General features: G+C 36.1%; 1 protein-coding gene across 5 annotated transcripts in view; it reads left to right on the top strand.

Moving 5' to 3' along the window:
• Positions 1-15,774, top strand: part of NNT (nicotinamide nucleotide transhydrogenase) — a 92,232-nt gene extending 76,458 nt beyond the window's left edge. For all 5 annotated transcript variants that reach the window (XM_074386054.1, XM_010336627.3, XM_003925878.4 and 2 more), the window contains 3 exons: positions 10,441-10,559; positions 12,887-13,002; positions 14,517-15,774. In XM_074386054.1, coding sequence (XP_074242155.1) covers positions 10,441-10,559; positions 12,887-13,002; positions 14,517-14,666 — 385 coding nt within the window. In that variant the 3' untranslated portion in view covers positions 14,667-15,774. The remainder of the gene's footprint in view (positions 1-10,440; positions 10,560-12,886; positions 13,003-14,516) is intronic.
• Positions 15,775-16,040: the final 266 nt, after the last annotated feature.

Raw genomic sequence — 16,040 nt, 5'->3', positions numbered from 1 at the left:
CTGTTAAAGTTTTATGGATTTATAAATATTTATGGTTTAAAAACAGGAGAAGTTAGTAGACTTTTAACAAACGAGGCTTCTTTTTATTTTCTGTTTATGTCTTTTGCTTAATTTGTCAACCTCCTAGAAGGCTATTATAACAAATTTAGGAAAATTGTGGGATGATAGTATTGGGAAGGCAGAATTCCAAAATGCTATCAATGTACATTGTCCTATATCCAGCTTGATTTTAAAATGTAAAGCAGAGTAAATACGGGAAAGTAACTCTGAACGTCTGGAATATGGACACAAGTTTTGCATAGTGACTCACAAAACATGTAAACAAATAGTTGAAGGTCATAAAGAGCTTATTTTAAAAAAAAAAAAAACTAGTAATCCTTGTCACTATTTATAATAGGAGAGGCTGCAAAATGGAAAAACACTGTAAATAATTTAGAAAGGGGCCCAATTGTTACTTGTGGTTTCTTTGTATAATTGTTGAATTGGGATGCACAATTTAATTAACCATTCTTAATAGTTTATTGCTGAACTAGGTCTGGTATTTCCATAATGCAAGAAGCAAAATGCAGTTATTTGAACAGTTGTGGTAGGATCCATGTGGTGATGTTTTATATTCCTTAATAGCCCCACATGCCCAAGAAAACTGCTGCTATGTACCCTGGTCAGGACATATTGTCTCCATGGTCTATGATCATAGAAATTTCTGTTGTGGCCCCTTTAAACAAGTGGTGTCTGAAATCTAATGTAAAGTTGTGAAAAACTCTAAGAATGAGGTTTATGTCACCATATATTATAAAAGAGGGTTTTAAAAAATAGTACTTTTTGAATTGCTTGTTTTTCAAATTTTACCCAGTATCCTCAGTATTCATGAATAGTTCTTATATATACTCATATTTGTTTTTATTCTTCCTTGGTTAATTTAAAAGATTCTGAAGATCAGGTTGTTTCATTTGAGTAGATTCTTCTACTTTTTTTTGAACTGTGCCTGGGTCTATTCTTAATTGATGACTGAAGGCTGAGCTTTTTTATTAACTAATGTTCCATGAAAGGCTTTATTGTTTTCATATTTGGGAGAGGAAAATAGTAAATTGTGTTGAAAATTTTTTTTTTTTTGCTTCAAGATATTGAAGAGATTATCCTAACTTGATGACATTTGTTGTATGTATCAACCAAGGAAACAATATTTTTTTGCCTAATCATATCTGTTAAATGGTTAAAAATGGCCCTTTGAAATTTGAATCTATCAGAGTAAATGTGTATTTGAATGTTAGTTTTGACCAAGTTTCTTGGGACCCCAATGTCTATAATTATTGGCCTCAATCTAGATTGACTACACAGTTTTTTTTAATACTTTTGATGTAGCTACAAATACAAATAATTTCTGGCTTTTACTGGACTCTACTGATTTTTACTGGCATTATAAGATAAAAATTAGAAAAGCAACCCAGTAAGTGTTGACATTAAATCAACATTTGTTTTAATGTGAAAATGTGTGCTTCTTTATATTGATTATTAAAAATATGCACTTATTTGAAAAACACAGAAGAACATTTATATGATTATACAAAAACATATTTGAGCAGGATAATTGCTATGTACATTTATTGAAGACTTATGCCTGCCAGATGTTGGTCTAATGCACGTTGTAAGGAAAGCTCTTTACACAAACTATCTCACTTAAATCTCTTAATAGTCCTTTAGGAGACTGTATTATCAATCCCATGGTACCCATGCACAGAAGTAAATTGTCCAAATGCTTTGAACCCTGGCAGTGGCAATCTAGAACTCTTAACTGCTGCCCTATGTGGCTTTTCTAAATTCTTTCTCTAAAAAGAAACATAGAAAGTGTATGAATCAGTATACCTTATTGGGCACACTATGTTGTTTAAAACCCCTTTTCTCCTTCTCTCTCTTTCATTGAGTCCCTGCAGTAGAGTGCCAGGAACTGATAAATAAGATGTGGTTCATTCTTATACTCAGGGAACTCTTAGGAGAGCACAGTCATGTCGACCAGTTATGTTATTGTATAGTAGATGCATAAAGGAAGAATTCTGAAAGTGTGCAAGATCTTTCTATGACCTCATTTTAGTAGTTTTCTTTCTGTAGAATCTTGTCATGGTGAGGGATAGCTGACTCTGTTTTTTCAAGGATGTACATAATGAAAGATAATTTTCCTAGTTGAAAGAGAAGAACTAAAATGTTGGTAGGTTTTGCATGTTGAAATTCTGGATATTCTTCATGTGATGATGGAACATTGATGAGCTTTGGCCATCAGTTCCTGGAAATTGCTCGTTATGGCCAACCAGTGTCTTATATAATTAATTTTAATACATACTTTGGAGATTAGCCAGTTACATGTGCCAGAATTTTTTATAAACTCACATTGACTCATCAGTGTGCAAATATATATCTCTACACATTTGACTGTATTCTGTTATTTTTCTCAAAACATTGGCATTCTCTTGTAATAATCTTGCATGTGTTTTTCTCTGGCTTTAGAGTCATAAAATTTAGCGTAATAAATTACTATGCAAGTAGATATAAAATGATCTGTCCTTTGGGATATTAGGCATAACATGATGGTTTTGTTGGCAATTATTTACTCTTTATAACTAGCTCAACAGAAACATTGTCTTTATGCAGTCTGCAGCTGATCAAGACATCAAAATAAGAACTAACATATTTAGAGGTCCTTAATTTCTAATTTGGTCCAAGATACTTCAGGTAAAGCCTCAAGATGGTAGCCAGATGGATTAATATAAAGCTGACAAAAGCACTATTAAAAACATGAAATTCAACAAAATAAGCTGGAATCAAGGAGGGATATAAAATTGAAATCTAAAAGTAATCACAAAGTATATATTGGGGTATTTAGCTAAAATACAAGTCCTAGTTCACTGAATTTTAAGACTGGAGAACTTTGTGGTAGGCAGAATGGTGGTCTCCCAAATTGTCTACATCCAAATCCTCAAAATGTCTGTGTTGCCTTACATGGCAAAAGCGACTTTGTAGATTTGATGAAGGTGAGGATTTTGAGATGGGGAGATTATCTTGGATTATTGGTGGGCTCAGTATTGTCATTAAAAGAGGAAAGCAGGAGGATCGGAGTTAAAAAAGATGTGACAGTGGAAGCAGAGGTTAGGGTGATGTGCCCCTTCTCCCCGCACCAAAGAAAGAGGGAAGACTGCAGAAGCTGGAAAAGTTATGGAATGGATTTTGCCCTAGAATCTCCAGAAGGAATTTTTAAATTTTTATTTTTTTATTTCAATAGGTTTTTGGGGAACAGGTGGTGTTTGGTTGCATGGAAAAGCTCTTTAGTGGTGATTTCTGAGATTTTGGTGCACCCATCACCCCAGCAGTGTACACTGTACCCAATTTGTAGTCTTTTATCCCTTGCCACCCGCACCCTTTTCTCCAAGTCCCCAAAGTTCAATGTATCCTTATACCTTTGCATCCTTATAGCTTAGCTCCCACTTGTGAGTGAAAACATATAATGTTTGGTTTTCCATTTCTGAGTTACTTCACTTAGAATAGTAGTCTCCAGTTCCATCCAGGTTGCTATGAATGCCATTGTTTCATTCATTTATATGGCTGAGATGCCACATTTTTTTTTATCCAGTCATTGATTGATGGGCATTTGGGCTGGTTCCATATTTTTGCAATTGCAAATTGTGCCACTATAAACATGTGTGTGCAAGTATCTTTTTTGTGTAATGACTTCTTTCCCTCTGGGCAGATACCTAATAGCGGGATTGCTGGATCAAATGGTAGATCTACTTTTAGTTCTTTAAAGAATCTCCACACGGTTTACCATAGTGGTTGTACTAGTTTACATTCCTACCAGCAGTGTAAAAATGTTTGCTTTTCATTGCATCCACACCAACCTCTATTATTTTTTGATATTTTGGTTATGGCCATTCTTGCAGAATTGAGGTGGTATCGCATTGTGGTTTGGTTGGCATTTCCTTGATAATTAGTGATGTTGAGCGTTTTTCCATATGTGTGTTGGCCATTTGTATATCTTCTTTTGAGAGTTGTCTATTCATGTTCTCAGCCCACTTTTAGATGGGATTGTTTGTTTCTTTCTTGCTGATTTGAGTTTTTTGGAGATTCTGGACATTAGTCTTTTGTCAGATGTATAGATTGTGAAGATTTTCTCTCCGTGGGTTATCTGTTACACTCTGTTGATTATTACTATTATTTTTGCTGTGCAGAAGCTTTTTAGTTTAATTAAGTCCCATCTATTTATCTTTGTTTTGTATCATTTGCCTTTGGATTTTTGGTCATGAAGTTTTCACCTAAGCCAATGTCTAGAAGGGTTTTTCTGTTATTACAGAATCTTTATGGTTTTGGGTCTTAGATGTAAGTCTTTGATCCAGTTTGAGTTGATTTTTGTATAAGGTCAGAGACGAGGATCCAATTTCGTTATTTTACATGTGGCTTATAATTATCCCAGAACCATTTGTTGAACAGGATGTCCTTTCCTGAAAAAATCTCTGATTGTCAGAAAAAGAATTCAGAAGGTTGATTATTAAGATAATCAAGGAGGCACCAGAGAAAGGTGAAGTCCAAGTTAAAGAAATAAAAAACATGATAAAGGATATGAAAGGAAACATCTTCAGTGAAATAGCATAAATTAAAAAGCAATCACAACCTCTGGAAATTAAGGACACAGAGAAATGTAAATGTGTTGGAGAGTCTCAGCAATAGAATTGAACAGACAGAAGAAAGAACTTCAGAGATCAAAGATAAGGCTTTTGAATTAATCCAGTCCACCAAAGACAAAGAAATAAGAATTAAAAAAAATGAACAAAGCCTCCAAGAAGTTTGGGACTATGTTAAATGTCTAAACCTAGGAATAATTGATGTTCCTGAGGAAGAAGAGAAATCTAGAAATTTGGAAAACATATTTGAGGGAATAGTGAGGAAAACTTCTCTGGCCTTGCTAGAGATCTAGACATCCAAATAACACCTGGGAAAGCTCAAAGAACACCTGGGAATACATTGCAAAAAGATCCAGAAGGAATTAAGGCTTCTTGACATCTTGATTTTTTTTTTTTTTTAGTCCAGGTGTTTCCAGGTTCAGGGGTACCCTCAGTTCCCTTGAGAGGACGTTTCTCCAGGTTCTTGGTCTATTGCCCTCTCAAGAATGAGAGAGGAGACAATGGCACAGTGTGCTCATAAAAGTAAATGCCAGACTCAAAAGTGTATGTAGAAAGTGATTTATTTAAAGCAGAGAGGGAAAAATGAGGAGAGAGAAACAGCTAACTCTCACACTGAGTGAGAGGAAGAAAAGCCGCTCTCACATTGAGTCAGAGAATCCAGAGGGGGAAAATCAGAGGAGGAAAGCTCCTCTCACACTGAATCAGAGAATCCAGAAGGATGGAATCCAGGAGAGGAAAGGCAGCTTCCACACTGAGTGGAAGGGAATTGGGAGAGAGAGATGGAGTTTAGGAGGGGAAAAGCAGCTTCCACAAGAGAGTCATCATGGAAGGGGACCCAAAGATGGAGTTCAAAGGGGTGTGGAAGAAGGGGACTTTTAACCTGGGAGGAACCCCTATCTTCTTTAAGACCCTGGGCCAAGAAAGGAGTTCCTTAGAACTTCCGCTGGGGTGATTGACTCTTGGTTTCTTCCTTCGCCTGAGAAATTTAAACATAAACCGTTAAATCTCCCTGATGGAGAGACATGGGAGGGGGGCGTGGCGCTGGGAAGTTCTTGCCCTTAAAACTACGGCCCCTTGTCGACCCAGAAAGAGAACACATTCTCTCACTGGGAAGCTGATTTTGGACTTCTGACCTTCAGAACCATTAAGTGATAACAAATTTGTGTTATTTGAAGGCACTAAATTTGTGGTGGTTTGTTACAGCAGCAATATGAAACGAATACAGACTTTAAATGTCATACATAACAGCAATTCTTAGTCTTAAGTTCTCACCAGTCAGGTTTTGGGAAGAGCAGTGGGCCCAATGGGCTTGGGGGATGCAGGAAACACTTATTGGTGATCTGGATTGGGAAATTAGGAAATATTTTTGGTGGCCCAAGATTAATTTTTAAACACCTCAAAAGAGCACAAGTGATTAAGTTAGTACTGTAGGGTTGAGCTAGGGCAATGTCATGTAGTTATTCTGGAAATCCTGGGCTCCCTCTAAGCTGCTGCTTGCTCTTACTAGTGATTAAGACCATTGGTTGAGATCCCTCCCCACCTTCCATAAATAAAAGGCTATACCAGCTTTCGTAGTGGTCTTGATCATGCCCACTGCCAACCATCCTCTGAGTTATAAGTAAAATACTCTTGGATTCGTTTTGGATTGAACTGGGGGTTATGCATGCGAGCAGATTGAGGGCAGATTCTTTTTGTGGCCCACAAAAAAGAAGCCTGAAATTTCTTTAGATAAAGTATTTGTTTTAAATTGTTAACAGAAAGATTTTTTATAAAAAAATTTCAGTTCTTTCTTTCACATTTGAACATTTTCTTCTCTTCTGTGAAAATAAAAAGTATTTGGTAATCTTCTGTGGTTTATTTGAAAATCATAGTTTTGCCTTTTTGTTTTCTAGCCAATTGATCCAGAATTTTTTTTTTTTTTTTTACTGGTATGTGTGTGTGTGTGTGTGTGTGTGTGTGTGTGTGTGTGTGTGTGTGTGTGTTTTGACAGAATCTCATTCTGTCCCCAGGCTGGAGTGCAGTGGTATACTCTCTGTTCACTGCAACCTCCGCCTCCTGAGTTCAAGCGACTCTCCCGTCTTAGCCTCCCGAGTTAGCTGGGACTACAGGTGTGTCCTGCCACGTTCAGCTAATTTTTGTATTTTTAAGTAGAGACAGGGTTTTACCATGTTGGTCAGGCTGGTCTTGAACTCCTGACCTCAGGTGAACCGCCTGCCTTGGCCTCTCAAAGTACTGGGATTACAGGTGTCAGCCACAGTGCCCAGCCACTGCGTGTTATTTTTTAGGTTGTTAGGTACTTTGTGTTTCTCTTGAACCTTATGCAAGTGCCCTCTGATCCTTTTAATCTGCAGTTCTTGGAACTAAATCTAGTTATTTAGTTTCATCATTGGGTCTAGTCAGTGATAGAAGAGTACTTTTGATAATTGGGGGAAAAAATCCCTGAGTTAATTTGAATGTTGATTTGAAATTGGTACAGTTGAAATACAATTTGGCATTAACTTTGAAAGAAAATCAGCTGATTAATAAAGCAATACAATACTTTAGATATATTACTAATAATCTCTGTTAAAGTGAAATGACCTTTTCAATCTAAAATTTTTTATTTTAAAATATGGTCTTTTGGAAGTGATTTTGTTCCATTATTATTCAAAAATATTCACATGGTAGGGCCCTAAAATTTAATTGTAGGGTCTCTGCCTTTGTTGGGGCACAATCTCTGTGCCTTTCTTTGGTTTGCCCATAAAATGGTTACAACATTGAGTTAAAATATTGTCAGTACCTGTGTCTACCAGACAGTGCATTAAAATGCAAATTAATAAACTACAGTTTCAATGTAAGTTCTTCTTGGCAGAGATTTGGATGTTAAACTTCGTAAAATCTATTTTATTAGGAATTTACAAGGAATTATAATCTGGGGATAAAACAAAAATATGGACTCTATCTACATAATCAAATGTCCATTCAGCAAAGTGTACAGGTAGTTAAATATTTCTAACAACTACTCTCTGATTACAGATCAGTTTTCAGTGAAGTACCTATCAGAAAAAGCATGAAAAGTTTTTAATTTTTTTCTTTCTCAGTTGAGGTAAGAGTAAGGGAAGAGGGGCAAACTGCTTTGAGCTCTCTGTAAGACCATGCAGATATCTTTCTCTTCATCAGACTTAATTCTCTAGATTGAACATGTGCTGCTGATTATTTTTTAATATATGGAGTTTTGCTCTGTTGCCCAGGCGGAATGCAGTGGTGCGATCTTGGCTCCCTGGACCTCCGCCTCCCGGGCTCAAGTGATTCTCCTGTCTCAGCCTCTTCAGTAGCTGGGATTACAGGCGTCCACCACCACACTCAGCTAATTTTTGTATTTTCAGTAGAGACTATGTTTTGCCATGTTGGGCAGGGACACAGCCACAGCATGTCTCTAGGATAGCTGACAGGAATCTGCAAATGAAAGAGGCTATAGATTCATTGTGGTTCCAGATGGCACAACTGCAGACCTTGGAAAACAATGAAATGGAGTTTCTCTTTGGTTAATATTATATTTATTTATATACACATATGTATAATTTGGAGGTGTACATTATATATATATATATGGCAAATCCTCAAATAATGTCCTTTTGTTTAGTATAATTTTATTGCCACTTTGATCAGACAAAGAAATCAATTCCTAGCTGGGGCCATTGTCTCTGTGGGGTTTGCACATTCTCCCTCTGTCTGTATGGGTTTTCTCTGGATTATCTGCTTTCTACTCACATCTCAAAGATGTCCATGTTAGGTGAATTGGTGTGTCTACATGGTCCCAGTCTGAGTAAGTGTGGGTGTCTGGGAGTGCACCCTGTGATGAGATGGGGTCCTGTCCAGGTCTAACCAAATAATTATCTAACCAAATAATTATCTTATTTGATTTTATTAATCTTTCCTAACTGTATGTATAGCTCACATTTATTTCAATGTTTTATGTTAGAAGTATTTTGGTCATTATTTAGAAGTTTGGTGATATTTTTGTGGCCAGAAATATGCTGTAGGAACTTAACTCTTATTTATATCAATTAGCCTGAGTAAAATTGGTTTCATTATATGTTGTTTCACCTAAAGTTGGACTTTCTAAGAAGTTGCACTTTCTAAGAACTTATGAATGATGTTAAGTGAGGACCTACTGTATATAAATGAATATGTTACTATATGAATATATATGCTTACACACACACACACACACACACACACACACACACACACACACGTAGTCTAGTAATGGATTAGACCTTAGAAGGGAGTAAATTTCTGGTCACCGAAGGTATTTAAGCTGAGATTGGAGGAATCTCTTCCAAGAAATAGTATAAACTGCATTTCTTTTTGAATTCATTCATTCACTCACTTCTTATGGAGACCTTCCTGTGTGTCACACACTGTTCCTAGTATGGTGAAGACAGATAAATACTGGGCAAGAGGTTGGATTAAAAGACTTTAAAGACCTCATTATATCTGTGGTTGAAAGAACTTGCTTGATGCTTTGGTTGTCCTTTATCTTAAGTGTGGAGCTCTGCTTGTTTATTACCCACTCTGTGTTTTAGATACTCCTGTGTGTTCCCATCACATGTCTTCTGTGATGTGAAGTAGTACTTTATGTCATCCTCTGAGAGGCTGTAGGCTTTAACATCATGTGTATGACAATATATATCTCCCTACCTTTTTTTTTTTTTCTGAGACTCTGTCACCTAGGCTGGAGTGCAGTGGCATGATCTTAGCTCACTGCAATCTTCTCCTCCCGAGTTAAAGTGATTTTTTTGCCTCAAGCTTTCTGAGTAGCTGGGATTACAGGTACTTACCATCATGCCTGGTTAACTTTTGTATTTTTAATAGATATGGGGTTTTGCCATGTTGGCCAGGCTGGTCTCGAACTCATGACCTCACGTGATCTGCCTGTCTTGGCCTTTCCAAAGGGCTGGGATTACAGGCATTTTTAGCCACCACTCCCAGCCATCTCCCTACCTTTAACGAAGAGGATAAAGTTGAATGGGAAGTCAGCTTTTGATAGAATAATGTTGATTTTTCATGGGAAACACTTAATTCCAGGCTAGGCGAATAGGTTTTTCAAGATTCAGGCTGGGCGTGGTTGCTCACACTTGTCATCCCAGAATTTTGGGAGGCCGAGATAGGTGGATCACAAGGTCAGGAGTTCAAGACCAGCCTGGCCAACATAATGAAACTTTGTCTCTACTAAAAATACAAAATATTAGCTGGGTGTGATGGTGGGCACCTGTAAACCTAGCTACTTGGAAAGCTGAGGCAGGAGAATCGCTTGAACCTGGGAGGGGGAGGTTGTAGTGAGCAGAGATAGCCCCACTGCACTCCACCCTGGGCAACAGTACGAGACTCCATCTCCAAAAAAAAAAAAAAAAAAAAAAGATTAAAGAGTTATCAGAAAGTACAAGAGAACACAATCGGTGCTTTTAAAATGTAAGGTGTTATTATTTATTAACATTATTGGAAGTTCACTACACTGAAAACATATATAGAAGAGTCTTGTTCCAGAGTTATGCTTTTATTTTTCTGAGGGAAATTATACTTCCTGCATACTAAGATACTGAATCTTCAACTTCAATATTTGTAAATTGACTATGTATCCGGACTAATTCTATTTCTTTCTGTAGAGATCAGATAGTACCAGGAAAAAGCAGAGATGCCAAGAACAAAGTGTGCAGATTTGGAGGTAATACTGGGGTCTCTGCACATTATGTCCTGTCAAGTAAGGCCAGCTGTTCATTTGTTTCATGTCTAGGTTTGGAATTCACCCAGTTGCAGGCCGAATGCCTGGTCAGCTTAATGTGCTGCTGGCTGAGGCTGGGGTGCCATATGATATTGTGTTGGAAATGGATGAAATCAACCATGATTTCCCAGGTAAGTGATGGGGCAATGGCGAAGTTTAAATATTCTTACTATGAATAAAGCAGTGCCAGATTTGGGATATAAATTGTAGATTCAGTGAACACTAACTAGTTAGATGAAAAGGAACTTGTACATGGTAGATAAGCAGTTGAAACTAAATAAGTGAAAGACAATATTGAATAAGGTACAAAAGAGTCATGAACAGCACAGGTAAAGTTTTCTCCTCTGTGAAGAACTGAAAGATGGTGAAAACCTTGGGGTGCAGTGCAGAAATGTTGAAGATTGGGGATCTGGGCAAACCTGGCTTTTGCATCCAGATCCTAACTCTTAGTAGCTTGTTACTCAACCTCAGACTCTTCATTTATGAGTGCTTCTGTTGATAATTAAGTGTCTGATTCATGCCACTTTCTGAGATTTTACTGGTTTCCAATTGTACTAATGTATGACTGGTGAAGTAGTTTTCTCTTTCTTTTCTTTTTAAAAAGTACTAGAATTTCCCTAGATAAGGTGCTCTACTTTATAGCTGTCATAGGGCAGATGTCAAATGGTAATGACATTTGGCCCAAGCTTATGTTTGTTAAAATGAAACCACTTCCCACTGGCAAATATCCACCGTAAACTTAAGAAATGCTGTTTATTAGAAAAAAAATAATGAAATTGTGTGTATGTTTGGATTCACGTGGCATTTTTTGGCACCATTCTAAGGTAGTTTATATTGCAGTTCTTAAAGAGAAAACTTAGGCCATTTTAATTTTATGTCCCTTTTCAGATTCTACTGTTATTAAATTATGTGTAATGCTAACCAGTTCCAGGAATTATGGACATGGCTTTAGTGAGGATTTTGATACCATTGTCTATTAGACATCAGATTGTATCTTTAGGGATTATTTTATTTTTATGTATTTTTTTAACTTTTATTATAGATTCATGGGTACATGTGCAAGTTTGTTACCTGGGTATATTGTGGAATGCTGAGGGTTGGAGGTAGTGAGCATAGTACCCCACAATTTTTCAGCCCTTGTCCCGCTCCTCCCTCCCCACTCTGGTAGTCTCCAGGTTCTATTGTTGCTATATTTATGTCCCTGAGTACCCAGTGTTTAGCTCCCACTTATAAGTGAGAATGTGCAGTATTTGCTTTTTTGTGCCTGTGTTTATTTGCTCAGGATAATGGCCTCCGGCTGTTTCCATGTTGCTGCAAAGAACATGATTTCCTTCTTTTTTGTGGCCTTATAGTATTCCATGATATATACATACCACGTTTTCTTTATCCAGTCCACTGTTAATGGACACCTAGGTTGATTCTATGTCTTTGCTACTGTGAATAGTGCTGCAATAAACATGTTAGTGAATGTGTCTTTTGGTAGAATGATTTGTTTTCTTTTGCATGGTGGGATTGCTGGGTCAAATAGCAGTTCTAAGTTCTTTGAGAAATCTTCAAACTGCTTTCCACAGTGGCTGAACTAATTTACATTCTCATAAACAGTGTGTAAATGTTCCATTTTCTCCACAGCCTTGCTAGCATCTGTTATTTTGACTTTTTACCAGTAGCTGTTCTTACTGTGTTAGATAGTAATTTCATTGTGGTTTTGCTTTGCATTTCTCTTATGATTAGTGATGTCAAGCATTTTTTCATGTTTGTTGACCACTTGTATATCTCCTTTTGAGAAATGTCTGTTCATGTCTTTTGCCCATTTTTAAGTGTTATTTATTATTTTTTTAAAATTTCCTTGTTGAGTTAAGTTCCTTATAGATTCTGGATTTTAGACCTCTGTCCAGTATATCATTTGTGAATATTTTTTCTAATTCTATAGCTTGTCTGTTTACTCTCTTGACAGTTTCTTTTGCTATGGAGAAGCTCTTTAGTCTAATTAGGTCTCACTTGTCAATTATTGTGTTTGTTGCAATTGTTTTCTGAGAACTTAGTCATAAATTTTTTCCAAAGGCTGATGTCCAGAATGGTGTTTCCTAGGTTTTCCTCTTGGATTCTTATAGTTTGAGATTTAAATGGTCATTTTAAAGGGTAAAAGTGGAAAGCAAATTTCATAAAATCATGTGACACTATAGCAAGATCAGGTAGATTTATTGAGAGGGGAGAAGCATAATAATTCAGGGTGTAGTCAAGATGGTTAAGTTCAAATGCAAGACCTACTGCTTTTTAAGTGTGTGACACTGGCTGAGTAGCTTAACCTCTCTGATAAAGTTCTTTGTACAGTGCCTGGCACAAGTGCAAATCTGTATTTTTATTGTTATTATAAAGTAAGATCACTATAATTTATCTGAAAATATGTAAAAGTGACCCTTTGAGTTATATATCGTTTCTTTTTTCTTTAATTATATAGATACTGATTTGGTCCTTGTAATTGGAGCTAATGACACTGTTAATTCAGCAGCTCAAGAAGATCCCAACTCTATTATTGCAGGCATGCCAGTTCTTGAGGTCTGGAAATCAAAGCAGGTAAAGTTTCAGACTTGTATTTCATTCTGATAACCAAAGGTCACTTAAAATATACACACAGAAATTTCTTTGATCATTTGATAAGGAATGATGATGCCTTCTAGGAGGCCCAAGAGTAAGAGCATGTTTAGGGCCCAGTTTCCTATATCGAGCTTCTGTCTGTTCTCTGGCCACCAGAGAACGTAAGTGAATGCCCTCATCACAAGTAGAACCAGATGAGATTATGTGGGTGGATTAACAAAATCTGTAACCACAGCTGAAAAAAGAGCTGTGAGCTTTTGGAATGAGTCTGGCTAAATTCCAGATCGAATCCCATGAAGCAGATGGCTTCCCTCTGGGACAGTGAGTCAGTATCATTGCCTTCATATACTAAGATGAGCATATTTTTTTTTCGTTTAACTTTTTTGAAATGGAATTTATAAGTTGTTATACAGTGTCTAGCAGAAAGGTGATTTAGAAATCCAAACCATAACATGGCATAAGGAAGCAAGCTTCGCTCATGCATATTATTTCTGAAAAAGCTAATTGCTAGATTTTAGATAACTCAGAGGCTTGTAAATTTTTCTCTGCCTCAGCAGTAGGCACATTTTACTACTCCTGAGTCACATCTGCATTTAAAAAATCCTAATAACATAATGTACATTTCCATTTAATTTTGTTTCTTTTTATTGTAAATATGGGAGTTTAAAACTTAGTATTTGTGATGAGTGAGTAGATATAAAATGTACTTGCTCATGTGTGTATAAAAAACTGTTGTGTCATAGTCAATATTTCAGAGTTTGCAGAGTGCATTACCATACTAATGCTATAAGAAAAAGGATACATTTGCACTTCTTCCATTTTTGGATAGATTACATGTCCTACTAGACCATGGAAAGGCTTTTCATTTCATTGAAAACTGACTTGAGATTCAGCAGGACAGCAACATCCGTAACACGTCATTGTAAATATCTATAACACATCAATATTATAGATTGACTTACTTCTTCCATTTTGATTTGTAGGAACATTCTGTTAGTTATTAGCTCTGTCCTTGTGAGAAGCTGGATTGCTCTTTGAGGTTTTGTCCTAGCACTTTCTGAAAAGAATAACACAGTTTTCCCACTCAACCACATCTGTTTTAGAATTTGTAGTGGAAACTTATGTACTAATCTTATTTTCTTTAGCACATTCATAGAAAGATGCTTATTTTGCTGTCTAGAAAATGGTATACATGGTCTTTATAGATCAAAGCATTAAGAAGAAAATCATTGTAATCTTACTACTCAGAGATGAATTATTAACAAGACTTTTTCTCTAACGGATATAAGAATAAAGGCATATTTAAATATTAAAATTGATACAATGCAAACATTCATTAAAAATACTTTTTGTGTATTTTTAAAGTGCCTGTACTAAAGAATTAGTGGTGGTACATACCTTGTTCAAAGGTAGTGAAGAGCAATGTTTGTGTGCCTAACAGGTCCTAGGCAGGTCTGTTAAATGCTCTCTCTCATTTAAACTTTGGTTCTCAGGTGATTGTTATGAAGAGGTCTTTGGGTGTTGGCTATGCTGCAGTGGACAATCCAATCTTCTACAAACCTAACACGGCCATGCTTCTAGGTGATGCCAAGAAAACATGTGACGCACTCCAGGCGAAAGTTAGAGAATCGTATCAGAAGTAAATATTAAAGATCAAGCTGTTGGCTAATAAAGCCCCCTCTACAGTTGTGGGAACAGTCAAATGAAGTATCGGTATACATGGTGATGTACATCTATAGCAAAGCTCTTGGAAGAAAAGGAAGACTGAAGAAAGCAAAGCAAACACTGTGTAGAGAGATTTTTCAAGATCAGTAATCCATCAGTTTTAAAAAAGGATTAAAAATTATAAATGTCTTTCTGTGCATATTTTTTTGTGTTAGGAATCAAAAGTATTTTATAAAAGAAGGAAGAACAGCTTCATTTTAAATGTAATTCTGTTGGATTTTTTATGCCTCCTCAGTTACCAGAAATGTTTAAGAAACTAAGTGTTTAGGATTTCAAGGCTTACATTATACGTGGATCTGAAATATCTGACACAATGTAAACATTGCAGGCAACTACATTTTGTGTGTGTGTGTGTTTTTTTTTTTCAAACAAATGTGACTAATTTGAAACTTGTATGAACTTCTGAGCTCTCCCCTTGCAATTTAACCATAGTCTGAATTAACCATATCAAATTGGTTTTAATTTTTTAAACTGTACTTCAGAGTCTATATTTCAAGGGCATATTTTCTCACTACTATTTTAATACATTGAAGGACTAAATCTTTCAGAGATGCTGGAAACAAATTGTTTGCTTTATATGTTTCATTAGAACACCAATGAAACATACAACTTGATAATTAGTGTTAGTTATATTTTTTGAAAATTCCATTTCTAATTGGAGATCTCTTCAATTTCTATCAACTTATAATGTGTAGTACTGTATTAAGTGCACTTGAGTGGAATTCAACATTTGACTAATAAAATGAGTTCATCATGTTGGCAAGTGATATAGCAATTATCTCTGGTGACAAAAGAGTAAAATCAAGTATTTCTGCCTGCTATAAATATCAGGGGAAGACCTGCTACTATGAAATAGATGAAATTAATCTGTCTTCACTGTTTATAATAAGAATGGATTTTGTTTTCAAATCAGTGTGTGTTTTGAGGTCTTATGTAATTGATGACATTTGAGAGAAATGGTGGCTTTTTTTTTAGCTACCTCTTTGTTCATCTAAGCACCAGTAAAGATCATGTCTTTTTATAGAAGTCTAGATTTTCTTTGTGACTTTACTACTGTGCCTAAAGCTCTAAATGTAGGTGAATGTGTGATGAATACTCAGGTTATTTGTCTCTGCATATAATTAATTTGGTACTAAGTTTCTCAAAAAATTATTAACACATGAAAGACAATCTCTTAAATCAGGAAAAGATGTAGTTCAAATTTTGTTATTGTAATGCTTGTGTTTAGCAAGTTTAAAACACACAGTATCTGTTGGTTTTATAATCAATTTCTATTTCGCTGTGCCTGAGAT

This window comes from Saimiri boliviensis, chromosome 1 (genome assembly GCF_048565385.1).
Source record: "Saimiri boliviensis isolate mSaiBol1 chromosome 1, mSaiBol1.pri, whole genome shotgun sequence".
NCBI classification, from domain to species: domain Eukaryota; kingdom Metazoa; phylum Chordata; class Mammalia; order Primates; family Cebidae; genus Saimiri; species Saimiri boliviensis.
This window is presented reverse-complemented; position numbering and strand designations above follow the sequence as displayed.